Below are 27872 nucleotides of genomic sequence, written 5' to 3'. Positions count from 1 at the left end.
CAGGCGCCCGTATGCTGCAGCAGTTATCTGATTGATGTGCGCCTCAGGAGATATGCTCGGTGTTATACTCACCCCCAGATCTTCTTCCTTGAGTGAGGTTTGCAGTCTTTGGCCATCTAAACTATATTGTGTCTGCGGTCTTCTTTGCCCTTCCCCAATCTTCATGACTTTGCATTTGGCAGGGTTAAATTCAAGGAGCCAGTTGCTGGACCAGGCTTGTAGCCTGTCCAGATCTCTCTGTAGTCCTGCCTGATCCTCGTCCGATTCGATTCTTCTCATTAACTTCACATCGTCTGCAAACAAGGACACTTCTGAGTCTATCCCTTCCGTTATGTCGTTCACGTATACCAAGAACAGCACAGGTCCTAGGACTGACCCCTGTGGAACCCCGCTTGTCACAGGCGCCCACTCTGACACCTCATCGCGTACCATGACTCGTTGTTGCCTCCCTGTCAGATATTCTCTGATCCATTGCAGTGCCTTTCCTGTTATGTGTGCCTGGTCCACTAGCTTTTGCAGTAACCTCTTGTGAGGAACTGTGTCGAAAGCCTTCTTGCAGTCCAAAAATACGCAGTCGATCCACCCCTCTCTCTCTTGTCTTACTTCTGTCACCTTGTCATAAAACTCTAGTAGGTTTGTGACACAGGATTTTCCTTCCCTGAAACCGTGCTGGTTGTCAATTATACACTTGTTTCTTTCCAGGTGCCCCACCACTCTCCTGATGATCTTCTCCATGACCTTGCATACTATACACATTAGTGATACAGGTCTGTAGTTTAGTGCCTCATGTCTGTCTCCCTTTTTAAAAATTGGGACTACATTTGCCATTTTCCATACCTCAGGGAGTTGCCCAGTTTCAAATGATGTGTTGAAGATCTTTGTTAATGGCTCACACAATATCTCTGCTCCCTCTTTAAGGACCCATGGAGAGATGTTGTCTGGTCCCACCGCCTTTGAGGTGTCAAGTTCGCATAGCAGCTTCTTCACCTCCTCCTTGGTTATATGTACCTCATCCAGCACTTGCTGGTGTGCCCCCCTGTTCTGATTTCTTGGAGTCCTACTGGTTTCCACTGTAAATACCTCTTTAAATCTTGTGTTGAGCTCCTGACATACCTCTCGGTCGTTTCTTGTGAATTCCCCATCACCCTTCCTCAGTCTGATTACCTGGTCCTTGACTGTTGTTTTCCTCCTGATGTGGCTGTACAACAGCTTCGGGTCAGTCTTTACTTTTGATGCTATGTCATTTTCATATTGTCTCTGAGCCTCCCTTCTTATCTGTGCATATTCGTTTCTGGCTCTTCGGCTGATTTCTTTATTTTCCTGAGTTCTCTGTCTTCTGTACCTTTTCCATTCTCTAGTACACCTAGTTTTTGCCTCCCTACACCTTTGGGTGAACCAAGGACTCGTTCTGTTCTTCCCATTATTTCTGTTTCCCTTGGGAACAAACCTCTCCTCTGCCTCCTTGCATTTTGTTGCTACATAGTCCATCATTTCTTGTACTGGTTTTCCTGTCAGTTCCCTCTCCCACTGAATGTCTTGAAGGAAGTTCCTCATGCCTGAGTAGTTCCCCCTTTTGTAGTTTGGTTTTTCCCAGCCCAGATATAAACACGTAAATAGTTCATTACCTTTGTAACTTGCTCAGCTATTAAAACTTTAGGGTACAGTCCCTGGACCCATTATACACCTCTGTAATCCTTAGACTACCCCCCCCCCTCAAGGAAGGTTCCTTGATGTTGGTGAGGGGCTCTTGATTTAGGGAATTGGATCTGTGCTCCAGTTCCCCGAATTAAGCCTGAATGCCTTCCACATCCCCCCCCCCCCCAGGCGCTGTATAATCTTCCGGGTTTAGCGCTTCCCCCTTGATTATAATAATAATTAGACTACCCCCGGGTACACCCTCCAGATACCCTTGTTATTTATCCCATACCCATTTTCGGGTAGTAGTTAAAATACTACAGAGGCATATAATAATAATAATAATAATAATAATAATAATAATAATATCTTTATTTTTACAAGTACATGTAAAAGTTATACAGACCATAGTTGACATCAATGACATACTGCTATATAGGAGGTCCTTTGTTATGCTGAACTTTAAGGCAAATTAGGTCAGTTTTGTCCCAGGATGCGACCCACACCAGTTAACTAACACCCAAGTACCCATTTTACTGATGGGGAACATAGACAACCGGTGTAAAGGAACATGCCCAATGTTTCTACCCTCGCCGGGAATCGAACCCAGATCCTCGCCGTGTGAAGCGAGAGGTTTAGCCACATATATAATAAGTCAAGTCCGGGCGAGATTATTAGATGATTTATTAGGGTTAGGGCAAATATTTTTGTTAGTGGGTTTGAGTTTGAGAAAACCTGCCTAGTATGAGCCAGTAGGCCTGCTGCAGTGTGCCTCCTTTCTTATGTGAAACCAGACTATAAGATCATTAAGGCTACATATCACCTGTACATTAATATAGAGGCTTAAATTCCTTCATATTGTTTATAATTCTATCAGTAGAGCCTCGAGAGGTCAGGTAAATGATCAGTTGTGTCCGCCAGGCTGGCCAGCACACTCGTCAGTTACTTCTACCAGTTATTATGTGTGATAAAGCCATAATGTGTGGGACAGACATGTCACAAAGTTGCCTCGTGGACACTGATCACTCAAGGTATCTGACATAACAAGAACTTGTGAAATATATGCAGAAGGTGGGAGTTTTAAGAGCATGTTATCTGTACTCAGTTCTGAGGGTTGTTGACATCTTTGAAGGTGACATAGAAGCTAGACTTCTGTGTCACCTTCACGGTAGATTATATAGACTATAGAAGACACATTATTATTATTATTATAATCAAGGGGGAAGCGCTAAACCCAGAGGATTATGCAGCGCCTGGGGGGGGATGTGGAAGGCATTCAGGCTTAATTTGGGAAACGAGCACAGATCCAATTTCCTAAATCAAGAGCCCCTCACCAACATCAAGGAACCTTCCTGCTGTATAATCCTACGGGTTTAGCGCTTCCCCTTGATTATAATAATAAGGAACCTTCCTTGAGGGGTATAGAAGACACAGAAACCTAGCTTCTGTATCTATATATAGACAAGCTAGGCTTCCGTGTCTATATAATCTACCCAGCACAAGATATGCACATTAGGTAATTTCAGCGCATATATAATGAAAATTTAATCCCAATCTTAGGCATTAGAATATTTTAATCTGGCGGTGAAAAAGGTTAGGTATGGTTGATAGACTTGAACCTCCATTAACAAGAACCAACCAGCTTTAAATATTACCTGGCTGGCTGGTGTGTATACCATTTTATGGTATACACACCATGGTATGGTATACACAGGCCGAGGTATATGTTATCACTGGATGAGGTAAGTGGCAATGTCATGTATGTATTGTGTGCGTGTTTAAATAACAAAAAGGCACAATACCGTGACTGGAACGATACACAAATAACCCGCACAAAAAAAGTGACTTTGTCAATGGTCCAAGTCGGACCGAAACGTCGTCGTAAGCTTCTCTCTTTTATGTGCGGGTTATTTGTGTATTGTGTGCGTGTTGTTTTGAATGTTTCATTGGTGAGTAAGACACGTGGAACACTTTATCTATTGTTTAAAAGTATGGTTTCTACGGGTTTAGCGCCCCCGGCATGATTAGATTGACAACAATGTGCCTGGGGTTGGGTCCCAACCTGACAACAGTGGTACAAGGTTGTAATACAGTGTAATTCAGTGTTCAGTGGTCAGTCGTCACGTGAGGTCACAGACCCTGAGCTGCTTTGGGGATTAGCGTGGACGGTTACAAAGCATGGCTTGCTTCTGCAGTGTTTTAAAAACTGAGGTTGGAGAGTTGAAGGAGGAGGTCTTGCTTCTCCAGGAGGAGATTAGGAGGCTGAAGGTCCACCTCAATGGGCCTGGGAGAGAGTGTGAGGTGGTTGGAGATGTGGGGAATGAGGCTTCTAGCAGTGAGGTGCAGTCTGTCTCTCACTGTGAGGAGGCTGTAGGTGGGGAGGTAGCAACGGCTACCAGCAGTGAGGTGCAGCCCAGCACCTGCTACAAGTGGCGAGTTGTTCACAGTAATGGGAGGCGCATCAGAGTAAGGAAAGTTAAGAGTGAAGATCTGAAGGTAGGAAATCGCTTCTCTGTTCTCCAGGATGAATGTACTTCAGTGGCCAGTGAAGGTAAGGGTACTACTGCCCCTGCTAATGAAGGTAAGCGCATTCTTGTGGTTGGTGACTCTCAGGTAAGATATGTTGACCGTGCTTTTTGTAATAGGAATAAGAAGATGAGAGATAGTGTGTGCTTCCCTGGAGCTGGTGTTGGGGACATTGTCAACAGACTGGATAATATCATGTCAGGTAATGGGAACAAGCCCATTATCTGTCTCAGTGCTGGTGGAAATGATATTGGGAAGGGTAGGAGAGAAGAGCTGCTAGATAAGTACAGGTCAGCTATAGATTTCATTAAGTCTAAGGGAGGGATCCCAATCATATGTAGCATCTTGCCTAGAAGGGGAGTAGGAAATGAATGGTTGTCTAGGGCAATTGGTGTAAATTGCTGGCTAGACAGATACTGCAAGGAACTTGCAATCCCATTCATTGACAACTGGAACAACTTTTATGGCAAACATGATATGTATGCAAGGGATGGGGTTCATCTCTCTCGGGCAGGGGTGGTAGCACTTGCAGACTCGATTGAGAAGGCCATTGGTGAAATGCCTATGATTTTAAACTGATGGAAGATAGAGGTATGGGTGTGTGTGGGAAACAAGCAGGTTGCAACACTAGGGTTGGAAACAGTAAATGTATAAAAGGCATTCAGCATGAAGTTATAAATAAAGACAATAGAACAGGTCAGCAAACAAAGGGGGACAGCAGAGGGCAGCAAGGGACTAGCTCCCTTAAGGTTTACTATACTAATAGCAGGAGTGTTAGAAATAAGATAGATGAGCTAAGATTAATTGCAAGTGCAGGAAACATAGATATTATTGCTATAACAGAGACCTGGCTCAATCTGAAAGATAGAGAGATGCCCTCTGAATGTCACATACAAGGCTATAAATTATTCCACACTGACAGGGTCAACAGGAAAGGTGGTGGAGTAGCGATGTATGTCAGAGACAATTTAAATTGTTGTGTTAGACAAGATATTAAATTAGAAGCGTCAGCCACTGAATCTGTTTGGTTACAGCTTCTCGAGGGCCGAGAAAAACTAATTTTGGGTGTGATTTACAGGGCCCCAAATCTTGATAGGGAGTGCAGTAAACTTCTATGGGACGAAATTCGTAAGGCATCTACATACGAAAATGTTGTGCTAATGGGAGATTTCAACTATAGACAGATTGACTGGAGCAATTTGACAGGAAATTTAGAGTCGGGTGACTTTCTTGATACGATCCAGGATTGTTTTTTAAAACAGTTTGTGACAGAGCCAACTAGGGGAAATAACCTCCTTGACTTGGTTCTTGCCAGTAGGGAAACACTAATTAATAATCTTGAGGTTAATGATGAGCTTGGGGAGAGTGATCACAAATCACTCAGTTTTAACATATCATGGAATTCCCCTAATAATGGCAATCAAGTCTCCGTCCCTGACTTTCGCTTGGCTGATTTCATAGGACTGAAAAATTACTTAGGTGGGCTGAACTGGAATGACCTGACTAGGGGTCAGGTAGGTGGTGATGGTTGCCGATATGATGCTTTCCAGGGCATAGTTCTAGCTGCTCAGTCAAATTATGTTCCAAATAGGGAAATCAGATCAAACAAAAATGATCCTAAATGGATGAACAATAGATTAAAATATCTGATTGGTCAAAAGAGAGGCATATATAGGCAAATCAAAAGAGGAGAGGGGCAATTAAGAAATCGATATATTCAGTTAAAGAGAGAAATAAAAAAGGGAATTAGAAAAGCAAAAAGAGATTATGAGGTTAAAGTTGCAAGAGAATCGAAGACTAACCCAAAAGGATTCTTTCAGGTATACAGAAGTAAGATCAGGGACAAGATAGGCCCACTCAAAAGTTCCTCGGGTCAGCTCACTGACAGTGATAAGGAAATGTGTAGAATTTTTAACACATACTTCCTCTCAGTTTTTACACAGGAGGATACCAGCGATATTCCAGTAATGATAAATTATGTAGAACAGGACGATAATAAACTGTGCACTATTAGGGTCACAAGTGACATGGTCCTTAGGCAAATAGATAAATTAAAACCTAACAAATCCCCAGGCCCTGATGAACTGTATGCAAGGGTTCTAAAGGAATGTAAAGAGGAGCTTAGCACACCTTTGGCTAATCTTTTCAACATATCACTACAAACTGGCATGGTGCCAGATAAGTGGAAAATGGCAAATGTGATACCTATTTTCAAAACAGGTGACAGGTCCTTAGCTTCGAACTATAGACCAATAAGCCTAACCTCCATAGTGGGAAAATTTATGGAATCAATAATTGCCGAGGCAGTTCGTAGCCACCTTGAAAAGCATAAATTAATCAACGAATCTCAGCATGGTTTTACAAAGGGGCGTTCCTGCCTTACGAATTTATTAACTTTTTTCACTAAGGTATTTGAGGAGGTAGATCATGGTAATGAATATGATATTGTGTATATGGACTTCAGTAAGGCTTTTGACAGGGTCCCACATCAGAGACTATTGAGGAAAATTAAAGCACATGGAATAGGAGGAGAAATTTTTTCCTGGATAGAGGCATGGTTGACAAATAGGCAGCAGAGAGTTTGCATAAATGGGGAGAAATCAGAGTGGGGAAGCGTCACGAGCGGTGTTCCACAGGGGTCAGTGTTGGGCCCCCTGCTGTTCACAATCTACATAAACGACATAGATGAGGGCATAAAGAGCGACATCGGCAAGTTTGCCGATGACACCAAAATAGGCCGTCGAATTCATTCTGACGAGGACATTCGAGCACTCCAGGAAGATTTGAATAGACTGATGCAGTGGTCGGAGAAGTGGCAGATGCAGTTTAATATAGACAAATGCAAAGTTCTAAATGTTGGACAGGACAATAACCATGCCACATATAAACTAAATAATGTAGATCTTAATATTACGGATTGCGAAAAAGATTTAGGAGTTCTGGTTAGCAGTAATCTGAAACCAAGACAACAGTGCATAAGTGTTCGCAATAAAGCTAATAGAATCCTTGGCTTCATATCAAGAAGCATAAATAATAGGAGTCCTCAGGTTGTTCTTCAACTCTATACATCCTTGGTTAGGCCTCATTTAGATTATGCTGCACAGTTTTGGTCACCGTATTACAGAATGGATATAAATTCTCTGGAAAATGTACAAAGGAGGATGACAAAGATGATCCCATGTATCAGAAACCTTCCCTATGAGGATAGACTAAGGGCCCTGAAACTGCACTCTCTAGAAAAACGTAGAATTAGGGGGGATATGATTGAGGTTTATAAGTGGAAGACAGGAATAAATAAAGGGGATGTAAATAGTGTGCTGAAAATATCTAGCCTAGACAGGACTCGCAGCAATGGTTTTAAGTTGGAAAAATTCAGATTCAGGAGGGATATAGGAAAGTACTGGTTTGGTAATAGAGTTGTGGATGAGTGGAACAAACTCCCAAGTACCGTTATAGAGGCCAGAACGTTGTGTAGCTTTAAAAATAGGTTGGATAAATACATGAGTAGATGTGGGTGGGTGTGAGTTAGACCTGATAGCTTGTGCTAACAGGTCGGTTGCCGTGTTCCTCCCTTAAGTCAATGTGACCTGACCTGACTAGGTTGGGTGCATTGGCTTAAGCCGGTAGGGACTTGGACCTGCCTCGCATGGGCCAGTAGGCCTTCTGCAGTGTTCCTTCGTTCTTATGTTCTTATGTTCTTACAGGCTTTTACCGCGACAACGTTTCGCTCTGTGCAGATCTCTGACGAACCTCTATACACTGAGCGAAATGTTGTCCAAATAAAAGCTTGTTCTATAGCTTGTGTTTTTGTCTTTGTATTTGTTGACAGTACGCCTTTTCGTGCAGTCAGCTGAGAGTTGCTTCAGTCTTGTTATGTTGCTGAACAGAATCTATGGTATTACTGGCCTTGATATGGAGTTGTTGGCTGCATACCCTTTTTACTGATATTCCTTCGTAAGTTTATTTAGGTACAGGTACACGTAGGTATAATTATCATACGTAGTGTAAATTACCTAGGATAACCCTCTACAAAAGTCAAAGTGACTTATTGCCATTAGGGTCCACAGTCACCTTGCTAGTGTACCCGCCTGCTAGTGTACTCGCATATAATCTAGTGATACCAGTGAATAGCAGAATACAGTGTTGTAGTAGCAACTAACCAGTATTATAATGGTACTTAGTGGAGTGGAGTGACTTTCATTAGTTTCTTTTTCTTGAAATACCAGACGTTACTGTGAATTTCATATAACCTGTAGTTACCAGCGGTCGCAATATACACAACGAGAAGCAATTATTACTACAGAAAAAGCGCCCTTCCTCCAAAATTTGCACCAGTCAACTATAGTGATAATATAGCATTTATTGTGGTGGAGACGAAAAAAAAAAAAAAAATAGAGAAGCTAGATACAGCGATTGATAAACAAAGGTGGAGGCTCGACCGTTCGTCATTGTAGGAGTGCCAGCAGTCACCGGCTCTTCAACACGCAAGTTATACTTTTGTATCAATCAAATCACATATTACTCGGGTAGATAATTTCCAGTAGATCCTTCATGTGTTAGCTCAAATCACCGACCAGTATGGTTTAAATAAGTGACCCACTGATCAGATCAGATAGACTGGTCCGAACCCTTGACTGGTCCGAACCCTTGACTGGTCCGAACCCTGGACTGGTTTCAAACGGTTTCGTTGTGCACCACCTAGCAGGTTATTAATAGAATATTCAAGAGGTTGCTAGTAGAATTGCAGTAAATCAACCATTCAAATCATTATGAAGCTGTGTGTAGTCTGTGGTCAGTCAAACAAACGGGCTTCCACATGCATAAATTGTCATTTCTGTGGAAATTGGTGTCACGCCCCTTGTGCAGATATCCAAGAACTAGCTACAAGCAGTATTAAAACAGGGAAGTGTTTTTGGGTATGCCCAAATGAGATAAATCTGTGGACTAAAATCACAAGGGTATTAAAAGAGGTCAACATCAAAGCTGCTTTCATAGAAAACCTGGAAGCTTTCTACAACAGATGGGAACATAAAAAGTCCGGGCTGAATGGTACTGCCCTTGATACTGGCCATGTAGTCAGAAACTGTAAGGCTGGAGATGATGTCCTGGTAGTCAGTAAATGGGGGGCTGATAGTGCTGTCCTGGGAGACAGTAATGGGGAAGCTGGAGGTGCTGTCCTGGGAGACAGTAATGGTGAAGCTGGAGGTGCTGTCCTGGGAGACAGTAATGGTGAAGCTGGAGGTGCTGTCCTGGGAGACAGTAATGGTGAAGCTGGAGATGCTGTCCTGGGAGACAGTACTGGGGAAGCTGGAGATGCTGTCCTGGGAGACAGTAATGGTGAAGCTGGAGATGCTGTCCTGGGAGACAGTAATGGTGAAGCTGGAGATTTTGTCCAGGTAGTCGGGAATTATACGCAGGAAGGAATACATATGAATGACCTCATAGGGGACAGGAGCCATAGTAGGGAAACAAGTGTAGTCAAAGATAAGATAAAACCAATATTGCAAACAAGAAATACCGCAGGAAATAGCAAACAAGAGGACTCCACTAGCAATAGTGAGGATATATTACCAAAAACAAATGGTGGGAGCTCCATTGTTGGTGCTAGGGAGGATAGAAGTAAGACAGGGAAACATGCACCAACAGGGAATACAGTCACAGAAACCCAAGGCAAACGGAAACCAAGCCTGTGCACATACTATGCACTTGGTATCTGCTGGCATGGGAAATCTGGAAAAACAGATGGGACGTGCAACTATGACCACCCTAGAAAATGCCATGCCCATATGACAACAGGAAAATGCAAACTCCCTTCCTGTAAGCTTTTTCACCCTGAACTGTGTACCTCTTCAGTACAGGAAAGACTGTGCTATAACTTAAATTGCCAGGCATACCATCTAAAGGGGACAAAAAGATACAAAACATCCAGGCCATGGGAAAACCTGGGTAGCCACAGCCACTCAAGAGGGAGAGGTTTTTTAGTGCCAGGAAGGAAAAAAAACTGGCAGGAAATGGCAGAAATCGTACACCAAATCCAGTCATTCCTGGAGTGGAACCACAGTCGATGGCCTCCACTCCAAACCAACAGATACAGATACTAATGCCGGAAAAAAAATCCCCCCCCAGTACCAACAATACCACCAGTCCGATAACATTCTTCTTTGCAAATATACAGGGTCTAAAGCCAGCAACAAACAACAAAATACCTTTCATCCGTGGACTGCTTGCAGAGGCAAAGGCAATGTTCGCGGCTTTCACTGAGACCCACATAAAGGATCACTTGAACAACGAAATATGGATCCCAGGTTACAACCTATACAGATGTGACAGAGTGAACAGGCAAAAGGGGGGGGGGGGTTGGCCTGTACATTGCAGAGTCACTTGTTTGCACAGAACTGCTAAATGCCTCAAATGATGTAGTGGAAGTTTTAGCAGTAAAGGTCGAGAACCAAAACCTAGTCATTGTGATAGTCTACAAGCCTCCGGATGCAACATCCCAGCAATTCCAGGAACAGCTGTTAAAAATTGACCACTGTCTGGAAAACCTTCCAGCTCCTGCACCCAACATCTTGCTCCTGGGGGATTTCAACTTAAGGCACCAAAAATGGAGGAATATAGCAAATAATATTGTTGCAGTAATAACACCAGGAGGCAGCTCTGATGAAAACTCACACTCACGCGAGCTTTTAAATCTCTGCACAAAATTCAATTTAAACCAGCAAATAATAGAGCCTACTAGACTGGAGAATACACTAGACCTCATCTTCACTAACAATGAGGATCTGATAAGAAATATCACCATATCAAAAACAATATACTCAGATCACAACATAATTGAGGTTCAGTCATGTATGCGCGGAGCCCCAGACCGACATAATGAGATTAGTCACGAGGGAGCATTCACCAAATTCAACTTCAATAACAAAAACATAAAGTGGGACCAAGTAAACCAAGTCCTAACCGATATAAGCTGGGAAGATATACTAAGCAATACAGACCCCAACTTATGCCTAGAACAGATTAACTCGGTAGCACTCGATGTATGCACAAGGCTTATTCCTCTAAGAAAAAGGAGGAGTAGATGTAAAACAGAAAGAGACAGGCGCTCCCTTTACAGGCGACGGAAAAGAATAACAGAGCGGCTAAAAGAGGTCAATATATCTGAAATGCGTAGGGAGACACTGGTCAGAGAAATAGCAAGCATCGAACTTAAGCTAAAAGAATCCTTTAGGAGTCAGGAATCACGGGAAGAACTAAAAGCCATAAATGAAATCGAAAGAAACCCAAAGTATTTCTTCTCCTATGCCAAATCAAAGTCGAGAACAACGTCCAGTATTGGGCCCCTACTTAAACAAGATGGGTCCTACACAGATGACAACAAGGAAATGAGTGAGCTACTCAAGTCCCAATATGACTCAGTTTTTAGCAAGCCGCTAACCAGACTGAGTCGAAGATCAAAATGAATTTTTTATGAGAGAGCCACAAAATTTGATTAACACAAGCCTATCCGATGTTATCCTGACGCCAAATGACTTCGAACAGGCGATAAATGACATGCCCATGCACTCTGCCCCAGGGCCAGACTCATGGAACTCTGTGTTCATCAAGAACTGCAAGAAGCCCCTATCACGAGCCTTTTCCATCCTATGGAGAGGGAGCATGGACACAGGGGTCGTCCCACAGTTACTAAAAACAACAGACATAGCCCCACTCCACAAAGGGGGCAGTAAAGCAACAGCAAAGAACTACAGACCAATAGGACTAACATCCCATATCATAAAAATCTTTGAAAGGGTCCTAAGAAGCAAGATCACCACGCATCTAGAAACCCATCAGTTACACAACCCAGGGCAACATGGGTTTAGAACAGGTCGCTCCTGTCTGTCTCAACTATTGGACCACTACGACAAGGTCCTAAATGCACTAGAAGACAAAAAGAATGCAGATGTAATATATACAGACTTTGCAAAAGCCTTCGACAAGTGTGACCATGGCGTAATAGCGCACAAAATGCGTGCTAAAGGAATAACAGGAAAAGTCGGTCGATGGATCTATAATTTCCTCACTAACAGAACACAGAGAGTAGTCGTCAACAGAGTAAAGTCCGAGGCAGCTACGGTGAAAAGCTCTGTTCCACAAGGCACAGTACTCGCTCCCATCTTGTTCCTCATCCTTATATCCGACATAGACAAGGATGTCAGCCACAGCACCGTGTCTTCCTTTGCAGATGACACCCGAATCTGCATGACAGTGTCTTCCATTGCAGACACTGCAAAGCTCCAGGCAGACATCAACCAAATCTTTCAGTGGGCTGCAGAAAACAATATGAAGTTCAACGATGAGAAATTTCAATTACTCAGATATGGTAAACATGAGGAAATTAAATCTTCATCAGAGTACAAAACAAATTCTGGCCACAAAATAGAGCGAAACACCAACGTCAAAGACCTGGGAGTGATCATGTCGGAGGATCTCACCTTCAAGGACCATAACATTGTATCAATCGCATCTGCTAGAAAAATGACAGGATGGATAATGAGAACCTTCAAAACTAGGGAGGCCAAGCCCATGATGACACTCTTCAGGTCACTTGTTCTATCTAGGCTGGAATATTGCTGCACACTAACAGCACCTTTCAAGGCAGGTGAAATTGCCGACCTAGAAAATGTACAGAGAACTTTCACGGCGCGCATAACGGAGATAAAACACCTCAATTATTGGGAGCGCTTGAGGTTCCTAAACCTGTATTCCCTGGAACGCAGGAGGGAGAGATACATGATTATATACACCTGGAAAATCCTAGAGGGACTAGTACCGAACTTACACACGAAAATCACCCACTACGAAAGCAAAAGACTTGGCAGACGATGCACCATCCCCCCAATGAAAAGCAGGGGTGTCACTAGCACGTTAAGAGACCATACAATAAGTGTCAGGGGCCCGAGACTGTTCAACTGCCTCCCAGCACACATAAGGGGGATTACCAACAGACCCCTGGCAGTCTTCAAGCTGGCACTAGACAAGCACCTAAAGTCAGTTCCGGATCAGCCGGGCTGTGGCTCGTATGTTGGTTTGCGTGCAGCCAGCAGCAACAGCCTGGTTGATCAGGCTCTGATCCACCAGGAGGCCTGGTCTCAGACCGGGCCGCGGGGGCGTTGACCCCCGGAACTCTCTCCAGGTAAACTCCAGGTAAAGCTTGTGACGGTATTTCCGTCATTCATTGGTCTTTTCTCGTCTGGATCTATAAAATGGTTGTGCTCATGACGCGACACAGGAACTAGTGTCTGAGCTGTAACAGGTACATGAATGCCCGAGGCCTGGCAAGTACGTGAGTACCCGAACACTTACGTCTGTGTGAGGGCCTAACTCTAAGTTGCTGCTATTTATGCCTGTAATAACGTCCATCGAGGCCTGCTCAGGTGAGTGTACGGAACTCCTCATAATTATAACCGTTTTGTGCCTGTAATCTTTTAATTGTCGTCCACAGGATGGGGTATAGGATACATAAACAATTGACTAAATTAAACAACCCTGTCCTTGTCTTTGAGTAGTGTGCCAGTACTGGTGCTTGTATTTGAGGACCTATAGCATACCTCGGTGTCATGGCCGCTGTAAGCGTAGTTGCATTTCCCGGATTTTGATTCCGATAAGGCTATTTTAACTTGTCCTGTTACCCGTTGCCCGAGTGTAAGAAGTAGTGGTGGCGATTAAAAGGGTTATAGATAGGTTCTATTGAACATGGTCCCACCAGTTCAGTGCCCAGACCAATGGTGCTGGACAGAAAAAAAAAGTTAGCTTAAAAATTAAATGATTTTTTCACTCCTGCGAAATGACAAAATTTAGGTGATTGTATCTGTCAGTTGCACTAAATGTTTGTGGGTGGCCGCTGTAATTCCTCATTTTCGGTTTGCTTATTGTTAAGTAAAAGAACATAGGTGCATCTAATGACATTTTATTGTGGCAACGTTGCCACAGTAAAAGTCACATTAGCTGCACTTAGTGTCCTTTTACCATATTGTCGGTAATTCTGCCAACATTAATACAGGATACTTATTGTTTTGCTGCAAGAACAACAAAAGATATCCACGATGAGATACTGTAGTTTTCAGAGTTTTGACAGCTGTGTTCCTTCTTGATTTAACTTTACAGGACACCTGGCTGCACTCATGCAGAGCTTCATTGTGTCATGTGCTGTGATGATTGAATAAGGTGTGAATGACAGGAATTAACGCTTGGGCCACCTTTGTTTTGGTCGGCTCCTGACGGTACTAATTGTGGGAGAACTTAATCATATTTTTGATGACGTCCGGGTGAATAATTCATTTTTTCATAGGTTAGATGGTGTATTTCTTGAAGAGTTGTGTCGTAGCTGACAAGTAGTGAAAGATACGTTTCACCTACATAAGAGTTAATCATGTAATGTTCTTGATAAAGCCTCATCTGGGCGAAACGTCGTACTAATAAAGGTCTCCTTTGTATGTGTCTTACTACATTACGTGAGGTTCTTGTGGTTGGCAGATATTCAGACTACGATATTATTCGGAAGTGAATGAGAGTAACTAGGCAACTGCTTCCTCGCTCCATCTTTATTCTCTAGACGCAGCAGCTGGAGTTCACATCACAGGTGAGCGTGGCCCACTATTGAAAGTAGGGTAAACACTTGTTTTGAAAAGTGCAGAAGAGTGTTGGTGTATACCCTGTGTATTGTTGGTGTATATGCCCTTTATGAGTCAAATGTCGGTGTATATACCGTGTATTCATCAAGAGTTGGTGTACATATTTTGTATAAATCAAGTGTTTGTATATAAACCTTATATTCATGAAGTGTTGGTGTATTTAACTTGTTTATCAAGAGTGTTAGTATATATACCTCGTATTATCAAGTGTTGGTGTGTATACTTCATATTCATCAAAAGTGTTGGTGTATATAGTATTCATCAAGAGTGCTGGTATATACAGCTTGTATTCATGACCCCTCAAGGAAGGTTCCTTGATGTTGGTGAGGGGCTCTTGATTTAGGGAATTGTATCTGTGCTCCAGTTCCCCGAATTAAGCCTGAATGCCTTCCACATCCCCCCCCCAGGCGCTGTATAATCCTCCGGGTTTAGAGCTTCCCCTTGATTATAATAATCATTGTATTCATGAAGTGTTCATATATATATACCTTGTGTATTCATCAGTTGTTAGTATCTGTTTCCTTCAGCCATGAAAAATTTATATGCCTGTATGTATCAAGAGTATGCCCTCTGTATGCATCAAGAGTATATATCCCCTGTATGTATCAAGAGCGTATATCCTTGGTATACATCAAGGGTGTTGGAGTATTATGATTGATGGTGTCAGTATTGATGTTATGGTACACTCAACACTGATGGTGTGTTATGATTGATGGTGTCAGTATGATGTTAAACCATACCCCCGGCCGGGATTGAACCCGCGGTCATAGAGTCTCAAAACTCCAGCCCGTCGCGCTAGCCACTAGACCAGCTAGCCACAATAAGATTCATCCAACTAGGTATATTTCTACACCATAGGAAAGTTAGCACAGGCACCTCTGTGACCACAAATGCAAGTTTTTACAGACGAATCTCCAGCTAGCGTGGCCGTGACGAACTCTAGCTCAAGTTTATTTGCAATCGTGTCATTACGATTTCTTAAGTCATGTTGACGGCAGTGAAGGGACTTGAGCTAGAGTTCGTCACGGCCACGCTAGCTGGAGATTCGTCTGTAAAAACTTGCATTTGTGGTCACAGAGGTGCCTGTGCTAACTTTCCTATGGTGTAGAAATATACCTAGTTGGATGAATCTTATTGTGGCTAGCTGGTCTAGTGGCTAGCGCGACGGGCTGGAGTTTTGAGACTCTATGACCGCGGGTTCAATCCCGGCCGGGGGTATGGTTTATTTGCAATCGTGTCATTACGATTTCTTAAGTCAAGTCAGTATGATGTTATGGTACACTCAACACTGATGGTGTGTTATGATTGATGGTGTCAGTATGATGGTATGGTACACTCAACACTGATGGTGTGTTATGATTGATGGTGTCAGTATTTTTGTTATGATACACTCAACACTGATGGTGTGTTATGATTGATGTTGTCAGTATGATGTTTTGGTACACTCAACACTGATGGTGTATTATGATTGATGGTGTCAGTATGATGTTATGGTACACTCAACACTGATGGTGTGTTATGATTGATGGTGTCAGTATTGTTGTTATGGTACACTCAACACTGATGGTGTATTATGATTGATGGTGTCAGTATTTTTGTTATAGTACACTCAACACTGATGGTGTGTTATGATTGATGGTGTCAGTATTGTTGTTATGGTACACTCAACACTGATGGTGTGTTATGATTGATGGTGTCAGTATTGTTGTTATGGTACACTCAACACTGATGGTGTGTTATGATTGATGGTGTCAGTATTTTTGTTATGATACACTCAACACTGATGGTATGTTATGATTGATAGTGTCAGTATGATGTTATGGTACACTCAACACTGATGGTGTATTATGATTGATGGTGTCAGTATTGATGTTATGGTACACTCAACACTGATGGTGGTACACTCTGTAATCACAATTTTACTACATGTAAACCAAACAATAACCAAATTTCTGTAAACTCAGCATTGTAATCCTTATAGAGAATAAACTTTGAATTATGATTGATGGTGTCAGTATGATGTTATGGTACACTCAACACTGATGGTGTGTTATAATTGATGGTGTCAGTATGATGTTATGGTACACTCAACACTGATGGTGTATTATGATTGATGGTGTCAGTATTGATGTTATGGTACACTCAACACTGATGGTGTATTATGATTGATGGTGTCAGTATGATGTTATGGTACACTCAACACTGATGGTGTGTTATGATTGATGGTGTCAGTATGATGTTATGGTACACTCAACACTGATGGTGTGTTATGATTGATGGTGTCAGTATTGTTGTTATGGTACACTCAACACTGATGGTGTGTTATGATTGATGGTGTCAGTATGATGTTATGGTACACTCAACACTGATGGTGTGTTATGATTGATGGTGTCAGTATTGTTGTTATGGTACACTCAACACTGATGGTGTGTTATGATTGATGGTGTCAGTATTGTTGTTATGGTACACTCAACACTGATGGTGTGTTATGATTGATGGTGTCAGTATTGTTGTTATGGTACACTCAACACTGATGGTGTGTTATGATTGATGGTGTCAGTATTGTTATGGTACACTCAACACTGATGGTGTGTTATGATTGATGGTGTCAGTATTGTTGTTATAGTACACTCAACATAGGGATCATAACTGTTCTAACAATAACATCAACAAGAACAGTCTTATTCACCTGATATTTATTCATAACTGACCGACGAGAAATATATAGGCTATATGAAAATATTTTTTAAAGATTTTTAATTTTTATTTCGAGAATGGTGTTACATTGCTGACGAAACATCGTAAGAGGAAATTATAACTGTTAAAGGAAAAATGGATAAACACAATAAATGAAAAGACTTTCAGCCTATTAATTTTTTGGAATGTTTAAGGATTTTTTGGGGGGGAGGGAGAGGGATGAGCACGATAAATTAAACAAATTTCCAGCCTCTAATTTTATTAATGTCAAACGATTAAAAAAAATTTGATAAATACGATGAATTATGAGAATTTCAGCTTCTAATTTTTGGAATATATTTTTTTTTTCAGATGAACACTGCTAATTATTACACTTTCAGCCTCTAATTTTTCGAATGTTATATTTTAATTAAGGAGTCCTGGCTCTGTATGACTTACGGATTTAGCGCTTCACGGTTATATATGAATTTTAATAAACGCTGCTTCAACATAATTTTCTTAATAGAATTTTCAGTCTGTTAATGTTAAAATTATTTACTTTTCGTGCCCTTGACTAATTGATTTCCAAATGGTTTTCGAGTACAATTGATAAACAAGATTTGGAATTCAGAATTATGGCTGTGAAAGACATGAATGTGAGAAAATGGGCGACCCTGAAAGAAATGTCCAAATAATAGGAAGAGAGGAAAAGTAATGAATAAAATATTCGTATCGATTAGATATTTGTCTTTAAACCTACCGCCAACAGTTTGTAGATGTGACATAACATGCACAGTACTGGGATAGTTTATTGAGGTACTGTTTCGCCGCGAATAGTTTTTCAGGACTTAAAAATCATTCGTTGGGTAACGTTTTCCGAGTAGAATACCCTAGCAGTGCCCACAGGTCATATTTCACAAGTGTCGGTATGATATACCATCTCTTACCCAGTCTGTGAACGAGTGTTACAAGTACAGGAAACAGAAGAGAGAGGCTCATTATGTCTTAAAAATTACCAGCCACATTACTCTTAGACACAAGCTAGGCTGTCACTAACTGCTAACTCGAATGCCACAGGTCGTGGGGAGGTGAGATTTCAAAGTGAAACGGAAGATGCGATTTCAAAGTGGAACCTCTTTCTTTTTTTTTTGTTTTAGACACCCAAAATGTTAAATATAATCTGACATGAAATTATCACATTGTTCCGCTGTTATAGATGTACGTGAAGAAGATTGTTAGTTGTCTGAGTAGTATTGGTCGTCAGCAGCCGGGGGGAAGGTAGCACTGGCCTTGAGTGCAGCGTTGAGACCTAGCTCCAGGGCCCTCAGCCTCTCCTCCAGGTTCTGCAGGGTAAACACACGCGTTACTAAAACATTATACAATGGATAACTAAGGTGTAATGAACACTTGTCAGTACTCAATAATAACCCACATGGAGACATACTCAGGAGATGAATTGATCTGTATATTTCGATCCCTTCTGGGATCCTCTTCAGTTGAAGATCCAAGAAGGGATCGAAAAAATACAAACCAAATAATCTTCTAAGTTTCTGTCTGAACGTGGGTTATTACTGAGAATTATTAAACATATTTAGAGATGGTGTTTATTAATTAAGGACTCGTATATTTACATAGATGAAGTTTTTTTTTTTTTTTAACGCACCGGCCGTCTTCCACCAAGGTAGGGCGACTCAAATAAGAAGAAACACATTCATCGTCATTCACCTAATCGTTGTCTTGCCAAAAATGTGCTGACATCACATTGTTCAGATGACCTTCCGAACTGTGACATCCTCACTCCTCTTTCAGACTGCAGGCACTGTTCTTCCCACCTCCAGGACTCAAGTCCTGGTTAATAATATTATAAGATACATTTACAACACCACGACAAGGTTATATACACTAAGAGGAGTGTGTATATATGTCTCAAAGTATACACTGAGAGTTTACTATAGTACCTAATTTAGATACTACAGTAAACTAGTAGGTCCTAAAATAGGTACTACAGTACCTATTTTAGGGATAAAATAGGTACTGTTGTACCTGTTTTAGGGATAAAGTATCCTTTACTGATGTAGTTGTAACACGCAGTCTTAACGACCTTCGGGTAGTGGATAGTCTTGAGCCTAATAAAGCAATCATTTACAACAGTGAAGCGGTAATCTCACCACCGCAAGGAGTGATGGAGGCTGTCACCTGTTCCACCATATCCCGAGTAAGTAAAGAAATTGGGCAAGACTCCTGACAGCTGTTACCCCTGTTTACCTAACATGTTAGTCAACTGTTATGGGTGGCATCCTAGGGGTGGTGATATACCTTAAGATGTGTGTGTGTGTGTGTGTGTATTCATGTGGTTGCAGGGGTTAAGTCATAGCTCCTGGCTCCTCCTCTCAACTTGCCGTTGCCTCGTGGGCCCTATTGTACAAATTCTTAAAACTATGTATGATGTGTGTGTGTGTGTGTGTGGTCACCTAATTGTGGTTGCAAGGGTCGAGACTCAGCTCCTGGCCCCGCCTCTTCACTGGTCGCTGCTAGGTCCTCTCTCTCTCTGCTTCCAGAGCTTTGTCATACCTCGTCTTAAAGCTGTGTATGGTTCCTGCCTCCACTACATCACTTGCTAGGCTATTCCACTTCCTGACGACTCTGTGACTGAAGAAATACTTCCTAACATCCCTCTGACTCGTCTGAGTCTTCAGCTTCCAATTGTGACCCCTTGTTTCTGTGTCTCCTCTCTGGAACAACCTGTCTCTGTCTACCTTATCTATTCCCCTGACCCGCCTGTCCTCCAATGTCGTCAGTCTGATTTCCCTCAACCTTTCTTCGTAGGACATACCCCTGAGCTCCGGAACTAACCTTGATGCAAACGTTTGCACTTTCTCTAACTTCCTGACGTGTTTGACCAGGTGTGGATTCTAAACTGGTGCTGCATACTCCAGTATGGGCCTGATGTACACAGTGTACAGTGTCTTGAACGATTCCTTACTAAGGTATCGGAACGCTATCCTCAGGTTTGCCAGGCGCCCGTATGCTGCAGCAGTTATCTGGTTGATGTGTGCCTCCGGAGACGTGCTCGGTGTTATGGTCACCCCAAGATCTTTCTCCTTGAGCGAGGTTTGCAGTCCTTGGCCACCTAGTCTATACTCTGTCTGCGGTCTTCTTTGCCCTTCTCCGATCTTCATGACTTTGCATATGGCAGGGTTGAATTCAAGAAGCCAGTTGCTGGACCACGTGTCCAGTCTGTCCAGGTCTCTTTGAAGTCCTGCTTGGTCCTCATCTGATTTAATTCTCCTCATTAACTTCACATCATCTGCGAACAGGGACACCTCCGAGTCTATCCCTTCCATCATGTCATTCACATATACCAGAAATAGCACTGGTCCTAGGACCGACCCCGCTGTGTGTGTGTGTGTGTGTGTGTGTGTGTGTGTGTGTGTGTGTGTGTGTGTGTGTGTGTGTGTGTGTGTGTGTGTGTGTGTGTGTGTGAGTGCGTGCGTGCTAGTGGGGTGGTGACCCACCTTAGGTAGGGCGTGTGTAGGTGGTAGTGGGCGGTGGCTGGGAAGACGGTGGGTGGAGTCAGCCAGGAGATCAGTGACATCCCTCACCACGCCCACGCTTGGGTCAGACCGCTTCCGTCCATTCGTCCAACCTGTGGGCGGGGTACAAGAGCTGTATGGTGAGGCAAACCTGGTTGATGCCATTTATCTGGCACAAGAGACATACTAACACATGAGGCATCCATCGTATATATAACAACCACTGAAAAAATGGTGAAATTTAAAGAGCTTTCGTGATTTCACTATTTTTTCACAGTGGTTCTGCATATTATGATATCACCTGTGATCTTATTGCATATATATATATATATATATATATATATATATATATATATATATATATATATATATATATATATATATATATATATATATATATATATATATATATCATATATTATGGTTACGTCATGAGTGTGTGTTTTGCCTCTGCTGTACTGGGGCTTGTCTTGCCTACTCTTCAAGCTGTGTATGAAGTATGGTTGTAGCATGACTCACCTCTGCTGTACTGGAAGGTTTGTGCTGCCGTCAGACTGACAGTAAGAGCCACCACCAACACCACCATCAACACTACCTGGCTGTTTCGCTTCTCCATCTCCCTGTTGAATACATACTAAGTCACTCAACTTATCAACTGAACTTGGCTTTTCACATTCATTGTATATATAACTCAAGAAATCGTAATCTCCCGCCATCGTGGCGATTAATCTGTGAAAACTTGCATTTGTGGTCACAGTGGTGGCCCATGCTAACCTTTCTGTTGCGTATAAATATACCTAGTTGGATGACTCTTATTGTAACCAGCTGTCCCTGTTGTTTACACACTAGCCTAGAGTTTTACAACTCACTCGCCATGGGTTCAAACTCCACCCGTTCCGTGGGAAGTTACAATAGGATCCTTGTCAATACGGTGGCCTTCCGGAGGGGTCCGCGGCCCACAGATTGAGAATAAATTCTTAAATTCTTCCAATAATTTATTACTGGTGGTATAACTCCCAGTGATATTTGAGTCATTTTTCTCCTCACTAAAAACAATAGTCTGGGAATCTCCCTCACCCGCAGTCTTACCTCATTTAAAAAAAACCTGAATCTTCTTTCCTGCGCTCAGGCAGCCGAGACGCCTTGTAATTGGTAATGAAGCCAAATGAAGAGTTTACCTGGATGAACGGAAATCGCTTATTTTTTTTGACTGGAAGGAGATTTTTAATGAAATATTCTCTCTCTCTCTCTCTCTCTCTCTCTCTCTCTCTCTCTCTCTCTCTCTCTCTCTCTCTCTCTCTCTCTCTCTCTCTCTCTCTCTCTCTCTCTCTCTCTCTCTCATCATCTAGGGAGGTACTACCATCCTGCCATACGAGCGGGAAATACAGGTAGCATGATGGTAGATAGCAACCATCCAGAGAGGTACTACGATAACAATAATAATAATAATAATAATAATAATAATAATAATAATTATATTTCACCGGGATACAATGTTTGTACTGAGATGGGTGACACAGTTATGCGTGTAGAAAGCCCTTAGTGAATTTCAGTTTACAGACCAATGTATTTTTTTTGCATTGACGTTACAGAAATTTTACCTGTCTAGAAAATTGGAAAACAAATTGTACTAGTACAAGGGAGGTACAAGTTATGCAACTTGGTGTATGATGTAGGAGAGCTGTATAATGAAGGGAAATGAAAAGGCAAGGGTTGAGGTGTTTACACCCGGGCAGTAGTCAGAGCTAGGATACCTGCAGATTCGATCCTCAGTTGCAGCATCAAAGAGAAGGTGGAATACTTAGAAACATGTCTTGACAAATATATTCCAAGAATACATGTCTTGACGGAGATACTTGTAGCGGTGTTAGTCGCGTCTGGTGGATACAAATAAGACACTTGGAGGTGAGGATGAGGAGGTATATTTTACTCAGGTGAGGATGACGAGGTATATTTTACTTAGGTAAGGATGGCGAGGTATATTTTACTCAGGTGAGGATGACGAGGTATATTTTACTTAGGTGAGGATGACGAGGTATATTTTACTTAGGTAAGGATGACGAGGTATATTTTACTCAGGTAAGGATGACGAGGTATATTTTACTCAGATGAGGATGGCGAGGTATATTTTACTCAGGTGAGGATGACGAGGTATATTTTACTCAGGTGAGGATGACGAGGTATATTTTACTCAGGTGAGGATGACGAGGTATATTTTACTCAGGTAAGGATGACGAGGTATATTTTACTCAGGTGAGGATGGCGAGGTATATTTTACTCAGGTGAGGATGACGAGGTATATTTTACTCAGATGAGGATGGCGAGGTATATTTTACTCAGGTGAGGATGGCGAGGTATATTTTACTCAGGTGAGGATGGCGAGGTATATTTTACTCAGATGAGGATGGCGAGGTATATTTTACTCAGGTGAGGATGGCGAGGTATATTTTACTCAGGTGAGGATGGCGAGGTATATTTTACTCAGGTGAGGATGGCGAGGTATATTTTACTCAGGTGAGGATGGCGAGGTATATTTTACTCAGGTGAGGATGGCAAGGTATATTTTACTCAGGTGAGGATGGCGAGGTATATTTTACTCAGATGAGGATGGCGAGGTATATTTTACTCAGGTGAGGATGGCGAGGTATATTTTACTCAGATGAGGATGGCGAGGTATATTTTACTCAGGTGAGGATGACGAGGTATATTTTACTCAGGTGAGGATGGCGAGGTATATTTTACTCAGATGAGGATGGCGAGGTATATTTTACTCAGGTGAGGATGACGAGGTATATTTTACTCAGATGAGGATGGCGAGGTATATTTTACTCAGGTGAGGATGACGAGGTATATTTTACTCAGATGAGGATGGCGAGGTATATTTTACTCAGGTGAGGATGACGAGGTATATTTTACTCAGATGAGGATGGCGAGGTATATTTTACTCAGGTGAGGATGGCGAGGTATATTTTACTCAGATGAGGATGGCGAGGTATATTTTACTCAGGTGAGGATGGCGAGGTATATTTTACTCAGGTGAGGATGGCGAGGTATATTTTACTTAGGTGAGGATGGCAAGGTATATTTTACTCAGGTGAGGATGGCGAGGTATATTTTACTTAGGTGAGGATGGCAAGGTATATTTTACTCAGGTGAGGATGGCGAGGTATATTTTACTCAGGTGAGGATGGCGAGGTATATTTTACTCAGGTGAGGATGACGAGGTATATTTTACTTAGGTGAGGATGACGAGGTATATTTTACTCAGGTGAGGATGACGAGGTATATTTTACTTAGGTGAGGATGACGAGGTATATTTTACTCAGGTGAGGATGACGAGGTATATTTTACTCAGGTGAGGATGGCGAGGTATATTTTACTCAGGTGAGGATGGCGAGGTATATTTTACTCAGACTGCTGAGTGATATTCAGAACATTCTGCTAGCACTGATGTGTGTATGAGTGTATTCACCTATTTGTGGTTGCAGGGGTCGATACATAGCTCCTGGCCCCTCTTCACTGATCGCTACTAGGTCCTTTCTCCCTGCTCCATGAGCTTTATCATACCTCGTCTTAAAACTGTGTATGGTTCCTGCGTCCACTACGTCACTTGCCAGACTATTCCACTTCCTGACAACTCTATGACTAAAGAAATACTTCCTAACATCTCTTTGACTCTTTTGAGTCTTCAACTTCCAATTGTGGCCCCTTGTTTTTGTGTCCCATCTCCGGAACATCCTGTGTGTACTCACCTAATTGTACTCACCTAATTGTGGTTGCAGGGGTCGAGACTCAGCTCCTGGTCCCGCCTCTTCATTGAGTGCTACTGGTGTGTGTGTGTGTGTGTGTGTGTGTGTGTGTGTGTGTGTGTGTGTGTGTGTGCATACTCACCTATATATGCATAGGTCGAGTCATAGCTCCTGGCTCCGCCTCTTCGCTGGTGTGTGTGGGTGTGATTGTGAACGTGTATAATACACGCGTGCGTGAGTGAGTGTACTCACAGTCTGCCAGTAGTTACACATAAATACAGAGTAATCACCACCACTCTTCACTCTGGCTTAAAACTCGGAACTTGGCCTCAAGTTCCCACTTCTGATTACATTAAAAAAAAGTTTTAATATATCCTCGGATCTTTGAGATTCATTAACTCTTGTGTTGCCTTAAAAACCTGCGCTAATCTCTCCCATTAATGACTCAAACTTTTACCCTCACTTGCATACCTTTCCAAAATGTAATAATAATAATAATAATAATAATAATAATAATACCACTACTACTACTAATACTACTACTACTACTACTACTAATAATAATAATAATAATAATAATAATTATGATAATGATAATATTAATGACTATGATAATAATTACTACTAATACTAATAATAATAATAGTGATGATCTACTACTAATAATAACAATAGTAATTATTATGATAATGTTAATAATAGTATGGTTACACCTCGGGAAAACGGAAGCCATTCTCTTTGGCACGAAACATAAACTGAGAAGAGTAAATAATTTTAATATCCAGTGTAATGGGGAGCCCATCACTTCAGTTTCCTCAGTAAAATATCTGGGAATCTCCTTTGACCCATGCATGTCAGGAGAACTGATAGGGAACAGTGTCGTAAAGAAAGCGAATGCCAAACTGAAATTCCTCAGCAGACAAGCACAGTGTCTGCCTACTGAGACTCGCAGGACGCTATGTCTAGCTCATATATTCAATTCAATTCAATTCAAAGTTTATTCTCTATAGGGATTACAATGCTGAGTTTACAGAATTTGGTTATTGTGTGGTTTACATGTAGTAAAATAATTGAACATTAAAATGGTATAAAATACCGACAGGTTGTTAGGTAAGACACATGTGCAACAGTTAGGTATCTTTATTTCGAAACGTTTCGCCTACACAGTAGGCTTCTTCAGTCGAGTACAGAAAAGTTGATAGAAGCAGAAGATACTTGAAGACGATGTAATCAGTCCATCACCCTTAAAGTTTTGAGGTGGTCAGTCCCTCAGTCTGGAGAAGAGCATTGTTCCATGGAATGAAACAATATGGAGATGAAGTGACAGGATGGAGCACTTATATAGCGCCAAGAGGTGAGACGTAGGTCACTAGAAGAGGTAAGAACTCAGATGCTGGGATGTCAGGTCCCTCTCAAATCCAGCCGTTCTCACTAGTAGAAGTTGTCGAAGTTGATTGTAGGTCTGTTGATTGCAGACACTGCAGCACAAGGGTATCTTGGTACAGACCTACAATCAACTTCGACAACTTCTACTAGTGAGAACGGCTGGATTTGAGAGGGACCTGACCTCCCAGCATCTGAGTTCTTACCTCTTCTAGTGACCTACGTCTCACCTCTTGGTGCTATATAAGTGCTCCATCCTGTCACTTCATCTCCATATTGTTTCATTCCATGGAACAATGCTCTTCTCCAGACTGAGGGACTGACCACCTCAAAACTTTAAGGGTGATGGACTGATTACATCGTCTTCAAGTATCTTCTGCTTTTATCAACTTTTCTGTACTCGACTGAAGAAGCCTACTGTGTAGGCGAAACGTTTCGAAATAAAGATACGTAACTGTTGCATATGTGTCTTACCTAACAAAATAATAATTACAGAGTGTACCACTAGAACACCTAGCATGGCTAGGCATTTCGGGCAGACTTAAATTAAATCTTAAGTTTAAAATATTACAAAATTATGAGGTAAGTTGGTATTATGGCTAAGTGACTAAATACTAGTTTGTGAGTTTAGCAATGTGAATGCTTTTGTTTTGGCACTATACACAGTTTCAGTATTGGAGTATACAATGTTATATGGGCTACGCTTGCTCTTCCTTGTACTCTGCCTTGATAAAAACTGAAAGATAAACTGCAAATTACCAGAACAAAATTTTAAGATTCCTACTGGACCTGGGTCCAAGAGAACATGTAGGCCAGGATGAGTTACAACAATTGGATATGCTGAATGTTGAAGACAGAGTAAAACAGCTGAAGCTAAATCAACAAAAAAATAACAATGGTTATTAATGACCATAATTTTTAAAGGGGTGGACCGGTAAGCCAGCGGAAGGCCTCGGTCAGATGACCAAAAGCTCCAAAGGCGGGTCATCATCTGACTAAGACCCGCGTCAGGAAACATTTGTCCTGTTTCCTGACGAACCTTAACCTAACCATCTTTATAAAATTGCTCACAGTGTCCAGAATATCTTGCTGCCAATTTTGTCAAGGCTGGGAACCAAAACAATTATAGTACTATGGGGAGAGTGAACAACTTAGTACTATCCACAATCAGCGGCCATTTCGGGCAAATTAGGTCAATTTTGTTCCCAGGATGCGACCCACACCAGTCGACTAACGCCCAGGTACCTATTTACTGCTAGGTGAACTTGGAAAGCAGGTGTCTTAAGGAAACGCGCCCCAATGTTTCCACCCATACCGGGGATCGAACCACGGACCATAGTGTGTGTGTGAGCTGTGTACGCTATCATTCGAGCTACGGGACGAGACTAATGATGTATAGAGCTGTCGGTATTTTATACCATTTTCAACGTGATTTCCTCATGTAATGAAACAAATCCGAAGTGATCACTACCGACAGCATACCCTTATAGTTTGTTATTGTCTCGGGAAGACACCCTGATTCTCTTTTGTATTTCCTGGAAGGGCTACGATCCTCTTTTGTTTCTTCACCGTAAAGGGAGGGCTGGGTCCTCCTTTTGTTTACCTTCCAGGGAAGCGTGATACTCTTACTCATCCTCCTGGGAGGTTCTGATCGTCTTTTGTTTCGTCTCAGCAGCTAAGTGGATCTTCTTTTC

At 42.0% G+C, this 27872-nt stretch overlaps 1 protein-coding gene across 1 annotated transcript in view; it reads right to left on the bottom strand.

The window, feature by feature from the left end:
- Positions 1-17601: 17601 nt before the first annotated feature.
- The window catches only part of Crz (Corazonin), a 48383-nt gene continuing 38112 nt past the window's right edge, over positions 17602-27872 (bottom strand). The window contains exons 2-4 of the mRNA XM_070100832.1: positions 21566-21666; positions 21029-21159; positions 17602-18856 (exon numbers count right to left, since the gene is read on the bottom strand). Of these exons, the coding sequence (XP_069956933.1) occupies positions 18749-18856; positions 21029-21159; positions 21566-21662 (336 nt within the window). The 5' untranslated portion in view covers positions 21663-21666 and the 3' untranslated portion in view covers positions 17602-18748. The remainder of the gene's footprint in view (positions 18857-21028; positions 21160-21565; positions 21667-27872) is intronic.

The sequence above is a fragment of the Cherax quadricarinatus genome, chromosome 75 (genome assembly GCF_038502225.1).
Source record: "Cherax quadricarinatus isolate ZL_2023a chromosome 75, ASM3850222v1, whole genome shotgun sequence".
Taxonomy (NCBI): domain Eukaryota; kingdom Metazoa; phylum Arthropoda; class Malacostraca; order Decapoda; family Parastacidae; genus Cherax; species Cherax quadricarinatus.
Note: the sequence above shows the minus strand (reverse complement) of the source record. Positions and strands in the feature narration are given on the sequence as shown.